This window comes from Hyperolius riggenbachi, chromosome 7 (genome assembly GCF_040937935.1).
Source record: "Hyperolius riggenbachi isolate aHypRig1 chromosome 7, aHypRig1.pri, whole genome shotgun sequence".
NCBI classification, from domain to species: domain Eukaryota; kingdom Metazoa; phylum Chordata; class Amphibia; order Anura; family Hyperoliidae; genus Hyperolius; species Hyperolius riggenbachi.
Genome location: NC_090652.1, coordinates 265,955,450 through 265,974,591, shown reverse-complemented (window position 1 = coordinate 265,974,591; position 19,142 = coordinate 265,955,450). Strand labels below are relative to the sequence as shown.

At 44.0% G+C, this 19,142-nt stretch overlaps 1 protein-coding gene across 1 annotated transcript in view; it reads left to right on the top strand.

Annotated features, from left to right (window-relative positions):
* LY75 (lymphocyte antigen 75) overlaps nt 1-19,142 on the top strand; it is a 162,471-nt gene that overhangs the window by 126,115 nt on the left and 17,214 nt on the right. The window contains exons 21-28 of the mRNA XM_068245642.1: nt 2,832-2,971; nt 3,074-3,188; nt 3,788-3,948; nt 4,043-4,172; nt 10,548-10,774; nt 12,677-12,842; nt 14,520-14,666; nt 16,718-16,840. Coding sequence (XP_068101743.1) covers nt 2,832-2,971; nt 3,074-3,188; nt 3,788-3,948; nt 4,043-4,172; nt 10,548-10,774; nt 12,677-12,842; nt 14,520-14,666; nt 16,718-16,840 — 1,209 coding nt within the window. The remainder of the gene's footprint in view (nt 1-2,831; nt 2,972-3,073; nt 3,189-3,787; nt 3,949-4,042; nt 4,173-10,547; nt 10,775-12,676; nt 12,843-14,519; nt 14,667-16,717; nt 16,841-19,142) is intronic.

Here is a 19,142-nt window from a genome sequence, read left to right as displayed (position 1 = left end):
ATACCATTGTGAAGCTCTCTTTCTCCTCTTTCCAATGATATATAAAGCGCCACCCTACACCTTTTAGTTTTCGTTATATTCGCGGCCGTAATCGCAGCCGCCATCTTGGATCCTTATCCAGAATTGTATTATGCAGGACGACACTTTCCCCAGGGTCGGCAGCTCCATTCAGTGCAATGCAATGAAATACAAGGAAGGGGGATATAATTACAAACATCATGCCGATAGGTGTGAGGATATAATTAATTAGTTGTGGGTATGCTTAAAGAACAAGCGACACCCATGCTAACCTAGAAATAAAAAACATATATAAGTAGATAAATACTACTTCTACTTACATAACAGATGTATTGTGCGATCCACGTACTGATTCCTGTGAATTTTACAAAGGAAAAGCAGAAAATCCTATTCTAGGCAGTGGCCATCTTGCCAAGCTAATGCTGACATCATATCCTCTCTGACGCTTGTTTTCCCCCCTCCCTTCTCTTGCTCACTGTGTATGCATTAGCTGCCCTCCTCCCAGAGTCTTCAGACACTCCCACTGAGGTGTATACTAGCAACTGCACTGTCTTTTTTTATTTACACATCCAATCACTGAGTCACCTCAGCCTTGCTTGTAAACACAAGTAATCAGAGGGAGTTTCTGATAAGCAGCTAGATAGGGAAATAAATGGAAGAGGAGGAATATATTATAGATGAAAAGAACTCCCAGCATTAAACTCTTTGGCACTGTTTGGCACTAGGGCCAGTGCTCCTAAAGTATGTGATAACTCCAAACCATAACAGCAGAAAAAGTTTTGCAAGTTTTGAATGCAAGATTAGCATCTTTATAACTTAATACACTCAGACCAGTTGCTGTTGAAATTTGATTTTTGTGGTGACAATACCGCTTTAAAGGCATACCCACGGGCACTGCTCAGAGTCCCTTTAAGGAACTGCAAGTCCCACAATGCATCGTGGGAGTCTGACAGCCACAGTCATGATTCATAAAGGCAAATGCACTTGTAGTTCCTTAACAGCTGGAGAGCAAAGTTTGCAGATCACTGCTGTAAAGGAACCGGTTTTTAAGTAGGAACCTGCCTGTACTATGGAAACTAAAACTGCAGTAACTACCCTTAGTTACATAAAAGAACATTTGAAAGCATTCCCACACATTTCCTGTGTGTTAAAAATGTTTATCTTCACCGCAGAGAGCAGTGGAAGCTTGCTTAACCCTGGCTAATTGGCAAATGTAATCAGTGCCGGCTAGAATCTCTCTTCCTGTGACTACACTCTGCCCCTCTTTTTCTGCTGAAGCGACTCCGCTGTTGCCAGGGCAATGTATCTATTCAGCAGAGGGAGGGAGCGAAGTCAAGACGCAGACAGAGAGTGTCTCCTAGACAGCAATGATTACATTTGTCGATTAGCCAGTACAGCTCTCTGCAGTGAAAGTAAACATTTTCACAAACAGGAAATGCTTGAGAATGCTTTCAAATGTTATTTTATGTACCAAAGAGAAGTTAATGAAATTTTAGTTCTGGGAGCATAATCCCAGTTTGAACAGCCAGGCAACTGGTATTGCTTAAAAGGAAATAAATATGGCAGCCTCCATATACCTCTCACTACAGTTCTCCTTTAAGTGACATACAGTTGCCTGCTAGTGCCCAGTCAGTCTAAACCCCTACTCGTTTAATCACATAGGCTTGCAGGTGAAGGAGTAAGCAGTAGTGATGGGCGAACAGTGTTCGCCACTGTTCGGGTTCGCCCGGATTTTGGCCTGTTCGGGTTCGGTTCGGCACCCCCCGAACACCTCATGGTGTTCGGGAGGGTGTTCGGGCACGCTGCCCGAACCCGAACAGGCCTTATTTGTTCGGCCGAACACAGCCCCCTATAGGGTCCCAGCATAAAGGGAGAGCATGCCCCGAGCGCGGGGGGGGGGGGGGGGGGGTCGGAAATGCCCCCCTCCCCGCTAAGCTCTCCCTTTTGCCGGTTCCCTATAATGTTAAATTTAAGCCCCCCAAAAGTACCTGAGGAGGAGGGCAGGAAGCGGGCAGCCGGAGATGCTAGGCGCTAGTACCATCTGGTACTTCCGCCCTCTCTTGACGCACTTCCTGTTTACATTTGAAGTCGGGTCAAGAGAGCGCAGAAGTACCGCGATGATGCGTACGAGGGTACGTGTCATCATGTACAGGTAGTCCCCGGTTAACAAATGAGATGGAGACTGTAGGTTTGTTTTTAACCTGAATCCATGATTTGGTCGGAACACTGTGCCATCTCTTTTCTCTGTACCTCCTCTGGGCCCTCCTGTGCCTTCAGTGTTTCCCTCTGTGTCACCTCTGTCTCCACTGTGTCCCTCTATCTTCACTGTGTCCCCCTATCCCCTCTTGTGCCTCCTTCTGTCCCCCTGTCCCCTTTTGTGCCTCCTTCTGTCCTAGTGATGATCATAATCTCCTAATTTCACTTACCCAAAATTTCACACAAAAAATGTTTTGTGATTACAATTTACCGGTATGCATAATAACGATTTTGAAATTGAATTGATTTCACGTAATACATGCACATTTCCAGTGGTTCCCAGCGCTGGATGACAAGTTTGCTTTAAAATGTGTATGCAGAACTCAGAACGTGTTATATAGTAAAGTATACTGCAGCACAATGGCATGTTACATAGTTTTTTTAAAAATTTTTCAAAAACTACAGAGTCATTTTTCAAAAATTCTCATTTTCAGACCATTTTTTCATTCGTAAGTCAGGGTCTATCTGTAGATATCATGTTTACCTGAAGCTGGTTGTTAATGAATAGAAGGAAGTCGATTGCTTATGTCAAAATTTGGCATTTTTGTTCTCCGCAGATTTCCAGCCCCTGCACTGCAACGACAAACTCCCGTTTATATGCAGGAACTTCAACTTGTCTAAGCTGGAGACAGAGTCCTCCAAACCAAAAATATTTTCTGGAAATTGTCCTGCCAACTGGACCGCATTTGAAAACAAGGTATGAAGAGGAAGATCTGACGGTCCTCCCAATGTGATAATCGTACAGATAGATGATCCTGTGCTAATCCTTTATTAAATTCGATTTACCTCTTGTTTTCAGTGCTTCTTGAAAGTGAGCCCCTCATCACCACTGTACAAGACCTTCTCAGATGCAGAAAAGTTGTGCAGGACATATGGAGGAACTCTCCCCACAATCTCAAATCAGCGGGAACAAGGTGAAAAAGGGGCTTGCCGGTGGAGATGGGGCCATTGGCTTTTTTTTTGTTTATTTTGCCAGGATTATCTATTCAGATGGAACGTGTGGAGTGTCTGAGTACCTTCGTAAGGGTTTTTGTCTGTCAGGCCCATTCCAATCTAGTTAGAGATTTATGTGCAGGTCATTCTGACATGAGCAAAGTAGAAGGTAGTTGACTATAATAACTTTTAAGTCACAGTCCAAAAGAAAGTGAATTAAAGTCTATTGACATACTGCAGTGGGTGCCGCAATGGTGAGTGCTGGGCAGAGATGTATTATGATGTAGTGGGGCCCTCCTCTTGTATACTCAAAATAAAAACAAGGAGTCCGTTTTGTGGTGCTGGAACAGGCTTTAGGGATCAGCACTTTGGGGCATCTGGGTGCTTGTTTCCTGCTAAATAGTGCAGAGGCATCATGGGAAACTGTTATATGTGCATTATAACTTTCCATACATGTGCAATATAATTTGCCATATCCTGTAACTTCAGACCCCCTAAACAGATTCTCCATATTTACCAAAATGCTTATAATTTGTTTTATAGCATTTACACCTCCTCTTTTTTTCCTCCACTCTTGTAGATTTTCTTACCTACTTCAGTATGGGATTGGTGCATAAGATTTGGATTGGTCTGCGTCTGACTGTGAACTCCCACGACAACACATGGAGCGACGGCTCTGACGTCACTTACACAAACTTCAACCCGCTGCTACAGGGGAGATTCAGGAGGTTTGAATTTAATGTAAGTAGTAGAGTTACAGGCTTATGTTGTATAGGACTGACTGATAGTAATTCATTTTATCCTCTTCAAAGCTGAATTTCTTTCCTCTGTGCAGCCGCTTGATCAAGAGAAGAACCAGCAGTGCGTGTTTTTCCTGAATAATCCAAAATCCTCCTTTGTTGGAACGTGGGACTACACAGCTTGCTCAGACCAGCAGTTTGTCTCCATCTGCCAAAAGAACAGAGGTAGGAAGAGTGCTACACAAAGTGGAACCTTATCTTCTCCAGTGTTGTACCCACCAAAATTTTCCATCTGGGTGGCATGAAAAAAGTAGGCGGGTGGGGCATGACGGGGAAATGCAGTCCCGGCACAACTCCGCTTACATAGGAGGAGGAGGAGGAGGGCAAGCCAATGACAGCCGGGTGCTCCACCCAGCTAATTTTGGTGAGCACCCGGCTGTCATTGGCTTGCCCTCCTCATCCTCCTCCTATGCTGTAAGCGGAGTTGTGCTGGCACTGCAAGGGTATAAGATTTTTTTCATGTGATAGCCCTAGTTACGAAATTTTTCACAACGAATTGGCAGAAACACACTATGCCACAGTGAAAATTTAAAATAGTTTGGAACCACACAGAAAAAAAAGTGATAAATAAAAAAACACAATTTTCAGTGGAAAAGGGCGCATCATATTTCAGATGCCAGAATGGATAAATTGTACTTTTTATTAGATAAATAAACATAAAGTTAAAGTGAGTGTAAAGGCAAAAATAAAATGTTAAATACTTCCGTATGGACAGGGAAGGCTCTGGATCCCACAGAGCCTTCCTGTCCTCTCTTGTACCCCTCGTTTTAGCGCCTCCACCCCCGGTTTCAGATGCACCCATGTACCCGAATGCTTCCAAAGAAGGGCAGCTCCGTACTATGCATGAGTGAGTGCGAACGTAAGTGTGCTCACGCATGTGCAGTACAGAGTTGCCAGTCTTCAAAAGCACTGGGGGACACGAGAGCTTCCGAAGCCTCCCAAGGCTTCCTGCTGCCAAACAATTGTAGATTGTTTAAGTAATCCAGACACACTACATGTTGCGGGTGCACAGACCCTTCTTCAGGTCTACCATTATCCACTCTTACCTACCATTGACAGGAAATACCACCTAATGTGCAATTGACACATTCATGAATCGGTTAACATAGCATTGATTCCAAAATGTCCCCAAAAAAAATCCTAAACCAGGGCTGTGGAGTCAAAAATACTCCAACTCTGACTTATCAATTTATGAAATTTCTGACTCTATGTACCCAAAAATTGCTCTGATTTCTCCACTATGACTCTACAGCCCTGCAGGGAACTACACCAACAGTCTGCCCTGCAATAAAGCGTTCATGGGTTGTCCTTATAATGGATGGGAAGAGGGGGTGGCGGTAGACCCGAGGAAAGTTCTGTGTGCCTGTACCATAGTGTGTCTGCATTACTCAATAAACAAACGCAAGTTTGAAAACTGTGGATTGCCTTCTTCTACACGTTACTGTATGTTCATTGCTGCATAAGTGATGTACCTACAGGAGAGCACCAGTCTACGTAACCTTATCTAGGCTGTTTACATCTACAGAGGACCAAGGTATTTATCATTTGTATTAAAAAATAACTTGATGGTGCTGCTGTGCTTTATTGAATATTATAGGACTTTAATCTGTAGAAATGTGCTAGGACGAAATAAAGACCTGGTCAGTAGCTAAGGAAACTTGACCAGACAGAAGCTGGGTGAGTGTAACGCAGCCCAGATAAAACTCACCCGATGCCAAGAATATAGCATGTTTACGCCAGACCACTGACCCATCTTGACCGCTCTGCCAACCATCCGATCTGTCGGATAGCTTCGGCTGAGAGCATTGCTCTCCCCTTGTACCCCACCGTATGATGTCACAAACATTCTGCTCCGTCGACCATCCGCCCTCCACCCCTCCCCCCCCTCCCCCCCCCCCCCCCCCCCCCAACATAGCAACAGAGCACGTCGCTAGTGAGGCGTCCGTCAGCTTCGGCCCTGCAATGTTGACCAAGAGACTGGGTACCGATCCATGTCAGGCGGTGTTGATTTTGCGTGTGCTGGCCTTTAGCTCTGGTAGCAGGAGCAGATTGAGACTAATCTGTGATGCCGACAGATTGATGCCTGGAGTATTTCACTTATTGCCGTGTGGTAGCGTGAGTGAAGGTGCAGGTGTGAAATAGAAACTAACCCATTCCAAGCGTTTTCAATATCCTAGCGCTGACCATGATGCGTGATGTCATGTGCATTTGTTCTGTTATCCCGGCTGACATACCGGTAACTCCTTTTTAGGAATTTGACATATGATGTCATATGCCCAAATTTTCAATGATGGAGATACTGAGAAGCCTAAGGCTGTGTTCCCACTTGAACTAAGAATGGACATGTTTTGTCCGGTCTCCGCTAATCACAAAACTGACAGTGACCGGCTTCTATTTTATATATAGGAGCCGTTCACAGTTGTCAGCCTGCAATGGATGCATTGGATCTGTTGCGGTAAGCAAGCCACACTTCTGTGCAGTGCAGTCTGTGATAACCCAGGAAGAGCAGATGCACTCCCCATATAGCCTATGGTGGTAATGCATCTGTTCTGGGCTACAGATGATCCATCGGAACACAACGGTCCCAAAGGATCCATACGTGATCCAGCGTAAGTGGGAACCAAGCCTTTACTAAGTAAGTAATTCATCTCACACCTACATGTGTGCTCACTTCTACCATCATATACAAATGGGTGGAACTCATCTTTAAAGTGGTATTGTACACCCATTTCATCAATGGTCTAAAGTATTAAACACAGCATTAACGTTAACATTAACAGCTAAAACTATTTATTTTTCAAGGTACCGGAAGTGTAATAAACTGTGTGAACGAGGTAGTAAAGTTCCAGATCCAGGGAGGAAACAGATACAGTGGCTTGCAAAAGTATTCGTCCCCCTTGAAGTTTTCCACATTTTGTCACATTACTGCCACAAACATGAATCAATTTTATTGGAATTCCACATGAAAGACCAATACAAAGTGGTGTACACGTGAGAAGTTGAACAAACATTATACATGATTCCAAACATTTTTTACAAATAAAGAACTGCAAAGTGGGGTGTGCGTAATTATTCAGCCCCCTGAGTCAGTACTTTGTAGAACCACCTTTTGCTGCAATTACAGCTGCCAGTCTTTTAGGGTATGTCTCTACCAGCTTAGCACATCTAGAGACTGAAATCCTTGCCCATTCTTCTTTGCAAAACAGCTCCAGCTCAGTCAGATTAGATAGACAGCGTTTGTGAACAGCAGTTTTCAGATATTGCCACTGATTCTCGATTGGATTTAGATCTGGACTTTGGCTGGGCCATTCTAACACATGGATATGTTTTGTTTTCAACCATTCCATTGGTGCCCTGGCTTTATGTTTAGGGTCATTGTCCTGCTGGAAGGTGGACCTCCGCCCCAGTCTCAAGTCTTTTGCAGACTCCAAGAGGTTTTCTTCCAAGATTGCCCTATATTTGGCTCCATCCATCTTCCCATTAACTCTGACCAGCTTCCCTGTCCCTGCTGAAGAGAAACACCCCCAGAGCATGATGCTGCCACCACAATATTTGACAGTGGGGATGGTGTGTTCAGAGTGATGTGCAGTGTTAGTTTTTCGCCACACATAGCGTTTTGCATTTTGGCCAAAAAGTTCCATTTTGGTCTCATCCGACCAGAGAGCCTTCTTCCACATGTTTGCTGTGTCCCCCACATGGCTTGTGGCAAACTGCTAACGGAACTTCTTAAGCTTTTCTGTTAACAATGGCTTTCTTCTTGACACTCTTCCATAAAGGCCAACTTTGTACAGTGCACGACTAATAGTTGTCCTAAGGACAGATTCCCCCACCTGAGCTGTAGATCACTGCAGCTCGTCCAGAGTCACCATGGGCCTCTTGACTGCATTTCTGATCAGCGCTTTTCTTGTTTGGCCTGTGAGTTTAGGTGGACGGCCTTGTCTTGGTAGGTTTACAGTTGTGCCATACTCCTTCCATTTCTGAATGATCGCTTGAACAGTGCTCCGTGGGATGTTCAAGGCTTTGGAAATCGTTTTGTAGCCTAAGCCTGCTTTAAAGTTCTCAATAACCTTATCCTTGACCTGTCTGGTGTGTTCCTTGGACTTCATGGTGTTGTTGCTCCCAATATTGTCTTAAACAACCTCTGAGGCTGTCACAGAGCAGCTGTATTTGTACTGACATTCGATTACACACAGGTGCACTCGGTTTAGTCATTCGCACTCATCAGGCAATGTCTATGGGCAACTGACTGCACTTTTAGACCAAAGGGGGCTGAATAATTACGCACACCCCACTTTTCAGTTATTAATTTGTAAAAAATGATTGGAATCATGTATGATTTTCATTCCACTTCTCACGTGTACAGCACTTTGTATTGGTCTTTCATGTGAAATTCCAATAAAATGTATTCATATTTGTGGCAGTAATGTGACAAAATGCGGGAAAACTTCAAGGGGGCCGAATACTTTTGCAAGCCACTGTAACTTTCTCTCCTTTATTTGCTCACTAATCAATCAGTAATCAATCTTATCATTTGTCCTGCAGCTGGCAATAATATCAGCTTTGGTGAGGTGTAAATTTGCATGAAAATGACAGTACTCTAATGCACTAGGGAAAACATTTAATTTTTGAGTGTGATTCCACTTAGAGACACTGAAGCGAAAAAAATATATGATATAATGAATTGGTTGTGTACTGTGAATAATTTCTAGAAGATTAGCAGCAAAGAATATATTCTCATACTTTTATTTTCAGGTATATAGTGTTTTTTCTAACATTGCATTATTCTATAATATGTGCAGATTACACAACACTCAGCATTCAAAATGATTCTTTCAGAGCAGTCTGTGAAGTAATGACCTCTCCTCTGGCAGAGAAAAAGTAAACAGTTCACTTACAGTTGAGATAATAAAAGTCAGATAACAGCCCTCTCCACGACTAACTTAGTCGGAGAGCTTAATGGCTTGTTTGCATAGAGATAACAACTGGAGTTTCTCAACTCTTCCTGTACTGGAAACAGACTGATGTATCTGATCTTAAAGGGGCACTATGGCGAAAAATTATGTTTTATAGCCACTGTACTATGCCTAGCTGTTTGTAGAGCATAGTAGCTTACATGTAGTGAGGCACAGGGGCTTTTTTTTTAAACACTGACATCACCTTGTATACATTATCAGTCACGTCGGCAGAAGTACCTTTCCGACGCCACTTAGCCTGTTCCATGTAGTTGTAGGGAGGCAACTTTCCCTGTTGCTGTAACTGACGTTACAGTTTTCCCCTCTCTGCAGCGCTGGAAGGTTTGTTCTAAATTTCAACTGCACGATCGTGCAGTTATAGTGATCCCCCATGAGCCGTAAAGAGTAGCAGCTTATGTGCTGTGAGGGGAGAGGAACGCACCCTCCCTCTTACGTGAGACGCAACTGCATGTGAGGAGGACTGTGGAGGAACGCATCATCATTACTGATGACGCTGCCCGGCAAGGACCCCTGTAGCTGAAGCTGGCATGTGCTGCGCAGACAGAGCGGCAGCTTGCAGAGCAGACACAAGCGCTGTAGCTGTGTCCTGCTAATTGTACAGTAGTTGTGATTGTTGTTTTTTTTTGTAGTGAATTTTTTTTTTTTACCCAATCGTTTTTTCAGTATTTTTTTTCTAAAGCAAATTGCAGGTAGTTATTCAGCCAGAGTAATAAAAAAAAATGAATAACTACCTGCAATTTGCTTTAGAAAAAAAATACTGAAAAAACGATTGGGTAAAAAAAAAAAATTCACTACAAAAAAAAACAACAATCACAACTACTGTACAATTAGCAGGACACAGCTACAGCGCTTGTGTCTGCTCTGCAAGCTGCCGCTCTGTCTGCGCAGCACATGCCAGCTTCAGCTACAGGGGTCCTTGCCGGGCAGCGTCATCAGTAATGATGATGCGTTCCTCCACAGTCCTCCTCACATGCAGTTGCGTCTCACGTAAGAGGGAGGGTGCGTTCCTCTCCCCTCACAGCACATAAGCTGCTACTCTTTACGGCTCATGGGGGATCACTATAACTGCACGATCGTGCAGTTGAAATTTAGAACAAACCTTCCAGCGCTGCAGAGAGGGGAAAACTGTAACGTCAGTTACAGCAACAGGGAAAGTTGCCTCCCTACAACTACATGGAACAGGCTAAGTGGCGTCGGAAAGGTACTTCTGCCGACGTGACTGATAATGTATACAAGGTGATGTCAGTGTTTAAAAAAAAAAGCCCCTGTGCCTCACTACGTGTAAGCTACTATGCTCTACAAACAGCTAGGCATAGTACAGTGGCTATAAAACATAATTTTTCGCCATAGTGCCCCTTTAATGTTTTATTTCTTAGCTGTACTACACGTACAAATCATAATATCATAATTTTTTTTTCGCTTCAGTGTCTTTTAAAGACAATGCACATAAAGAGATATGTGTAGCATTAAACTGTCTGGGGTCACACGTTTATTACGTAATTACCAACTGTCTTGTTATAAACTTATCATAGAGTCAGCTAGAGTTTCCTTTTCTCTCTCACTACAGATACGAATGGGACAGCTCCTCCAGCAGACGTACCTGAAGATATAACCTACAAGAATAAGGCATATAAAGTCCTTCAAAGAAACATGACTTGGTACCAGGCTCTAGAGGAATGTAAAAGCAAAAACATGGAACTGGTCAGCATAACGGACTTGTACCAGATGTCTTTTATTACGGTCACTGTGAGCCAAGCCAATCAGCCGCTATGGATTGGACTCAACAGCAGGGATGTAAGTCAGTTGTCAATCCCAATTCTGGCATAAAAAAATAGTTCACATCTTCCCCTAATTTCTGTGGAGCCCCTTGAACTCTAGCTGGACTTACCTCAACAGTTCTTTTTATGGAGGCAACAGATAATGTGCTGGGTCATGTTATGCCCTCAACAGTCCAGGGACTGATCCACAGACCTTACGTTAAAGGGAAGGTTCAGGGACTATCTAAAAAAAATAAAAATCCATTTCCACTTACCTGGGGCTTCCTCCAGCCCGTGGCAGGCAGGAGGTGCCCTCGGCGCCGCTCCGCAGGCTCTCGGTGGTCTCCGGTGGCCGACCCGACCTGGCCAGGCCGGCGGCCAGGTCGGGCCTCTTCTGCGCTCCATGGTGCGTTCCACGCCGGCGCGCTGACGTCATCGGACGTCCTCCGGGTTGTACTGCGCAGGCTCAGAACTACTGAGCCTGCGCAGTACAGCCCGGAGGACGTCCAATGACGTCCAAGGTCGGGTCGGCCACCGGAGACCACCGGGAGCCTGCGGAGCGGCGCCGAGGGCACCTCCTGCCTGCCACGGGCTGGAGGAAGCCCCAGGTAAGTGGAAATGGATTTTTATTTTTTTTAGATAGTCCCTGAACCTTCCCTTTAACACTCTGCCTGGTCATTCCTATGGAGGAGGTTGGGCACAGGCATGACCAGGGCTGAACTGTTGACCTCGTCAGAAGCTTGAGCTTCAAGGTACCTCAAGACTAGTAAGTTCCAAAGGGGAAGTATAACTGCTACTTATGGGCTTTCCAAAAGAAGGAAAAATTCCAGTGACTGTTTTTGAACTTCATGAAAGGAAAGGGAGTTGGCCTTTAAAGTGGACCTGAACTCTTGCACAGGGCAGAAGGAAAACATATGGAAATGCACCCTGTATGTATTTATGAAAGTTTAGCCTGTCTAATCCCCCCTCATTTGTATTTAATCACAAGTTGTAATTTGATCTCTCCCCTTTGTCACATGACTGCCACAGCAGAGATGGCAGATAAGCTTATTTAAAAGCACAGGATGCTAATAATATGTCTGCTTCCATGAAAACATGAAGTAGAAATAGTGCAATTTTATTTTAGGGTTTGTATCAGCTGTGACAAAGACATTCTTTTTTTAAAGATTATTATGCTGTTTCGTATCTTTTAGAACAGAGAGGAAATTCTGAGTTCAGGTCCACTTTAAAACCTCTATTGTTGTTGCTTAATTATTTTTATTTTATAATCCCCATTATTTTGAACTTGCATAATTGCCATTATTGTGTTTTTATATACATAAAGCTGAGTTGCAGTCATACAAAATTAAAATATGTTCCTAGCTTTTAGTTTTTTTTTTTTTTTTTTTAATGATGCTTTGAAACAGAGACCTCTTGTGGTTGGAGGGAACGAGGTAGTATTTGCAGCCAGCACCATGACAACATATTAACCATGCCAGAATTTTGTAGCTGATCCTGTTGCACAACACAATACATTTGCACAGTTATTAGTATCATTATAAAATAACCATTTACTATTTATATAGCACTGAAGTGTTCCAGTGATCTTACAAAGTATACAATCTTGCCAAAACTGTCCTTCAGAGGGCCTGATAATCTAATCCCTACTATAGTCATATGCCCATTGCACTCTAGGGCCAATTTAGGGGAAGCCAATTAACTCAACTGTATGTTTTTGGGATGTGGGAGGAAACAGGAGTGCCCGGAGGAAACTCATGCAGACACGGGAGGAACATACAAAATCCATTCTTGTGTACTTAGGGATAGAAGTAGGTTATTACTGCGCTACTGTACATTTTTTATTTTGTCTTGTGTTCTTTTTCTTATTGATCACTATATTTTCTGGGAACAGTTTCAGAGCATTAACTGTTTTGTTGTGTTTGTCTTCCCTTTGCCTCAGGATGGCAACCACTACAGATGGCAGGACGGAAGCACAGTGACCATGAGCCGATGGTCACAAGATGAGCAAGAGGAGGAAGATTGTGTTTATGTGGATGTTGATGGGACTTGGAAAACGGAGAGCTGTGATCAGGAGCTCCCCGGGGCAGTCTGTCATATTGTGACTGGTACGTTTTTGTTTTTCATGATTTGTGGCAAATAGTCTCTTGATTTTTAAGCTGCGTGTGGCGGAGGTGATCTGTGATAAAGTAATACTAAAGCAAACCTACAAAAAAAGGTTAGATGCCTACATAGAGGAAAGGCTCTGGATCTCCTAGAGCCTTCCTGGTCCTTTCTCCATGCCCTCGGTACACTGCTGTCCGCCCTTGAAAGTGGCTCAACCAACTGGTTGAATGTCTTCGGGGGTCCTCTCAAAGGCTTCGGATGTACTGTACTCACATCCCGAGTACTTCTGAAGATGAACAGTTCCTTCATGTGCAGTGCAGATGCGCCAGTCTTCATTGGTTCTGAGGGATGCAGGTGTTTCTGAAGCCTTCTGAGGACTCATGAAGATGCAGAGGAGCACAGTGTGGACTAAGGGTATAATACAGTACCGGTAAGGTTTTAACCAGATTAATATCCTATCTGTGAATGCTGCTATCATCTGGGCTTAAGGTGGCCATACATCAACCATTAGATACATCCATCCTTGATCGAATGTGATCAGAAAGGGATTTATTGCCTGGCCACACACTGCAGACAGATTTCCAGTAGAGTTCAGCATAAATTCCAGTTGGAAATCGTCCTAATGTTGCTACCCCCCCCCCCCCCCCCCCCCCCCCCCGAAAAAAAAAGTTTATTCTCCCATGCTTATGTTTACAGTTAAAGGCTCACCAGTCCGCTGGTGCGATTTCTAGCCTCCTCCGTTGTCTGGCATCACTGTGAGCCCCTGTACCACGTTACTCGGCACGTGAAGTGACATCACTATATGCGCCAGTGTTATGTGGAACAGGCAGTGACACTGGAGGAGGACCGGGATCCTACTGGTGGACAGGTGAGCCCTTTCACACTGAGCACAGGGAGGGAGGGAGACGTACACTTGGGAGGGACACGGTCCATTGTTTATCAAGCTATCAAATGCTGTTACTGACCAAGGCACCCGATTGAGCCCTGGCAAAAGAGATTTTCTGCCATTCCCGATTGATCCATTTGAACGAATTTGTCCAGAAATTGAATTATTGATTGTGCGCCCATGGTGGGGCACTGATCCTCTTCCAATTTAATAAAATTATCGAATTGGAAGGTCAATCGGCCCACAGTATCTAGTAAGGTGTGCAGCTTGAAAATGGACCAATTGAATCCCACCATGGTGGAATTTGATCCCTTTTCAAACTGCATAGAAGTGCATTCGTAATTTGCACAATCCTGCATTGACTTGGAATAATTTGTATCTCATTGACCATTTTATCGGAAAAAAAGAGTTATAAAAGTCATTAGAGTGGCGGAAGAAGCGTATTCCTACACAGACTGTTTCTGATCCCTGCTGTGAGCAGGCAGTTGGCACATCAAAATAGAATATAGATTACTTATAAGCTGCCAGGTTCAGTAATATCTGAAAGCCATCAGAAAGCATTCAAGGATTAGCTGAACAGTGATGGCGGGCCTAGAGGTTCTTCAAAATGGACCTAGTGAAGTGGTGACATCATCATTAGTGGCCATTCTTTCATCGTAAAGCATGGAGAAATAAAACTTGCAGGTTCAGCCCACAGAGCAGTAAGGTAAAGGGGCAGCAGTTCAATAAATTGTGGACTAGAAAGATGCCATACAAGCAGATAACAAGCAGATGTGTTGTGTGTATTTTACAGAGCAGAAAGAAAAGAAGCAAGAAATTGCTTGTCCTCACAAGCTCCAGGACACAGTGTGGATTCCTTACCAAAACAGTTGCTACACCTTCCTCATAAACCACAAGCGCTGGACGACCACTGACCACCCATACCCCTGCCGCTCTTTGGGTATGTGATCACTGCTCCTTTACTACTATGTTATGCACATTTATATCACATTGATGCTTTTTTCCACAGTGCTTTAAAGGGTTCCTGAGCTCAAGAGAAAGGATATATATAAACTTACCTGAGGTTTCCTCCAGGCAGGGCTTCCTCGCTGCCCTCTCCGACCACTCCATCTGTATCTAATCAGCCCTGTTAATATGGCCAGTCATGGGTTTCTGCATGGTGTGGTTGTGCGCGCATGCCTTGAGCATTCTGTGCCTGTGCGTTACTACTGCGCAGGCACAGAACACTCCCGGCTGTGGGAGTGCGGCAGGGGGCATGTGCATGGGCCGAGCGCAGCTGGCCAATTACTGGTGCTGGTTAAAAGATAACGTAGCGGCCAGAGAGGACCGCGAGTGAGCACACGGACCTCCATGGTGCTGGAGAACGCCCCAGGTAAGTATAAATGTAGCCTTTCTCTTGATCACAGGTTCTCTTTAAATAAATCAGGTAATGTATGGGTAGATCGAACATAAGACAGAGCTCTCTCTGATCGGAGAGAGATCTGTTTCCTGCCTATACGCCGCAGTCCGCAGCGGGGGTGGGGGGGGGAGAATTGCATGATATTTTACACGGCCAGGGGGTTCATCATGAAATTGCACACTGTTTGCGCCACACAACGGATCGACCATGTCAATGCAAGATTAGACTCATTTTTGTCCTAAATCAATCCAATAATCAATCGCGGGACATGTTGCAGCACTGATTTTAATCCAATTACCAAATCGGATGGTTGATCGGGCCACAAAATCGCTAGATGTATGTCCATCTTTAGAGGAGTGGAGAGAAAATATGAGTGCCCAGAAACCCACTAAGAGCGATTTCTATTCGCTAGTGATTTGAAAAAGCTCTTGCTAATGCGATGCTATGGGGGATTTTTATAAAATCGCATCGCTCAAGTGGGATCACACCCATAGCATTACATTTGTGAGAGCTTTCAAACTGCAAAGCGCTCAGAAAATCGACCCTAGTGGGTTTCTGGCCTCACTGTGTCCTGGCCAAAGCCTTTTGTAAATTTAGCATCCACAAGTGAAAAAAGTTCAGATTCCCAGCACTCAAAGCTTTATCATAAATACTTTTTAGATATATGCATTTTACAATGACTTATTATAAATAATACGCAACGGTTGACATTGTCGGCATTCCTCCCCCCTCCATAGCCTGTACACTACCAATGCGTCTGCACAGATCTCTGCCCCGAACCGTCATCCAAACGCTGCGGGTAATAATTGTGTACAAACTTTAAAGTGTTTAAAATTATAGAGGTATATAGATAGAAAAATTAGAATATCGTCCAAAAGTTCATTTATTTTGGTAATTCAACTTAAAGTAGACGTGAACTCAGAAAGCTGCTCTAAAAGATAAGCAACAGCATAATAACCTTTAAAGAAAAACATTTCTTTGTTACAGCTGATACAAATTCTGCAATAAATCTGCAGTGTCTCTACTTCCTGCTTTCATGGACGCAGACATATTGTTAACATCCTGTGCTTGCAAATGAGCTCATCTGTCATGGCAGGTGACACGGGGAGAGATGAAAATACAACTTGTGATTAGACACAGATGAGAAGGAATTAGACAGGCTAAACTCTCTAAATGCATACAGGGTGCATTTCTCTCTGTTTTCCATTCCTGTGCAAGAGTTCAGGTCCACTTTAAAAGATGAAACCAATATATGAAATAGGAACCCTTTGCAGGTGTTTTGGATTAATTAGCTGATTCGAGTCTGACACGGTGAGCCTAGAATATGGAACATTTTCACAATATTCTAATGGTCTGAGATTTTGATTTTGGGGTTCTCATAAACTGTAATCCAGAATACTCAAAATTATAACAAATAAAGGTTACAAATACCCTGCATTGCATGTTATGAGGCTATTTCATATTTTTTTTTTCTCCTAAGTTAAATTACTGAAATAAAGAATGGTTGCACTATATTCTAATTTTACAAGTTCCACCTGTATTTATGTTTTTCTGTATCCTGTGTTGGAAACTGATGCATACATGTCTTACAGATCCTGACGCTTACGTTCTCAGCATCCGAGATGAAGATGAAAATCTGTTCATTTATAATCTGCTGCAGCCGTTCCGTGACCTGGCCAAGTGGGTCTGGCTGGGAATGGTCCACAATAAAAGGGGTGAGGTTTTTACAAACCATTATATTAACCTTCCTGGCGTTTAATTTCCGTACATTTTTTTTTTTTACCAAATGCGGTACAATTTTTTAAAGGATTTCTTTATATTGTAAGCATTTTTGCGGACTGCTTGCAAGTTGCGCTCTTGCAAGCTGTCTGCAAGCATACGCACAGTATCTATTTTTTTATTTTTTTAAAGCACTTTTTTAAATTTCTATTCCAAATTATTTTTTTATTACTTTATTATTTTCTGGTATGGGCAGTAGTGCAGCCCCTAGCTTTTTTTACACTTGGATTTTTTTTTACATTGGATCTAATACAGATATTTGTATTGAATCCAATACAAAACATTTGAATTGGCCGCCTGATGTGTTTACACTGCTGCATTTGTGTATTCCTACCTGCACCCACTCACAGGTGCCACTGCGCAGTCATGGATGCACCCAGGGGTTGCAGCTAATTTGGTGTACTAAGGCCTGGCACGCACCATGACATTTTCCTGTCAAACCAAAGGACATTTTCCAATGGTTTGATCATTTCCAGCATGTAATTATAGAACGACTGGAAATTTCTTAATGATCTGATGCCAATCCAGGACAGATTTCAGTCATCTTTTTTTTACTTTAAAGCAAACTTGAAGCAATTTTTCTAAGGAGAGGCAAGGCTCTGAGGCTTCCTTATCATCTCACGGTCCCCTCCTTCCATCGCTGTCTCCCCTGTTCAAATCTTCCGCTAAGGGCTCTTTCACATTAGGGCAGATTTTCTGCGTTTCAACGCAAAGGATAAAGTTTGCGTTACCCAAGGTGAAATGAAAGTCCATAGACTTTCATTTTAGCTTTCACATATAACGCAGCCTTTTTGTGCGTTGCGTTCCACTGCACCCAGGCGCAGTTTTTTGGCCAACGCTAGCTTTATGCGTTACAATGTTAGTCAATGTAAAACGCACACTATGCGCGTTTTTAATCCGTTAACGCAGGCAATCAGTCCCAGAATGCAACAGAGGAACAATGTAGAAAGTTGAAAACTAAAAGAAAAAAAAATTATCTGCGTTTTCCTATGTCCTGTAACTTATTGAAAACGGATTAAAAACGCACACTCACTGCAGTGCAACGCATATCAAAACGCATTAAAACGCATACAACAAAACGTATGCTTTGAGCGTTCTCCAACGCAAGCTCTGATGTGAAAGAGCCCTAAGGGAGGCTTCGGAAGTGTTAAGAAGTCAGAGTGCTCCCGAAGATTAACATCTCTGTACTGCGCATGTGCAAGTGCGTGGCTCATCTGTCAAAGACTGCTGGGGGGGGGGGGGGCATCGCTGGAACAAGGGGACTAGGAGAGGAGTGGGAAGGCTCTATGGGAGACCCACCCTGCGCCCAGCTCACCGATGATATAACTATACGTACTCGCCCCCCTGCCTAAAAAAAGATTGCATGCCCTTCCCCGAGAACAGGCAGGCAGCCAATAAACAGCAGTGTAGCGTGGGGAGCATTATATTTATCTGCTTCCAGCACCACAGAGGAGACCCAGAGCAATGGAAGCTGGTAATATTACACTCGCTACCTGTTCCATTGCTGCGGGTCTCTTCCGTGCATCACAGCACACTTTCTCTGCTGCTATTCACTGGCTCCGTATCACATGACCGATGGGAGTCATGTGATCGGGAGCTCGCTGAATGGCAGCAGAGAGAGCTGTTGCTGTGATGCACGGAGATCTGCTGCGCTGGAAGCAGGTATACAGAACACTCCCTACTAGGCCTGAAAGATAAATCGAAATTAAACCAAAATCGTGATCACTGAGATCACAATTTTGGAATCGTCAAAGCGGCAATTATCGCGATCACGTCATTTCCACATGGGGAAGTTTGAAGAAGTGGCTTCAAACTTTTCCAAAGTCCCGGTAAGTGCGGCCTGCACCGTTGGACATGCACGAGTCGAAACGTTGTCCGTCCCCTTTTGCCGTCTGCCGGCTCTTGTGCTTGGCAAAACTCCGGGTTCCTGTATGTCCCATGACATACAGGAAGTATTCCGTGCATTAGAGCCTGCAGGAGGTGACGTGGATAGACAGGCATCGCTAGACTCGTGCTTGAAGCTATGTCCAGAACTGATGTAGCTTGAGGAGGCACAGAGCGGACACGGGCACAGAGACAGAGCGGGCACAGAAAGAGACACACGGGACAGGGAGAGAGAGACAGAGAAACAGAGCGGGCACAGAGACACAAGGGGGGCAAGAGAGAGACCCAGTGGAGCCATAAAGAGGTAAAAGGGGCACAAAAAGACAGGGGGACAGAAGGGGAACAAACCTGCAA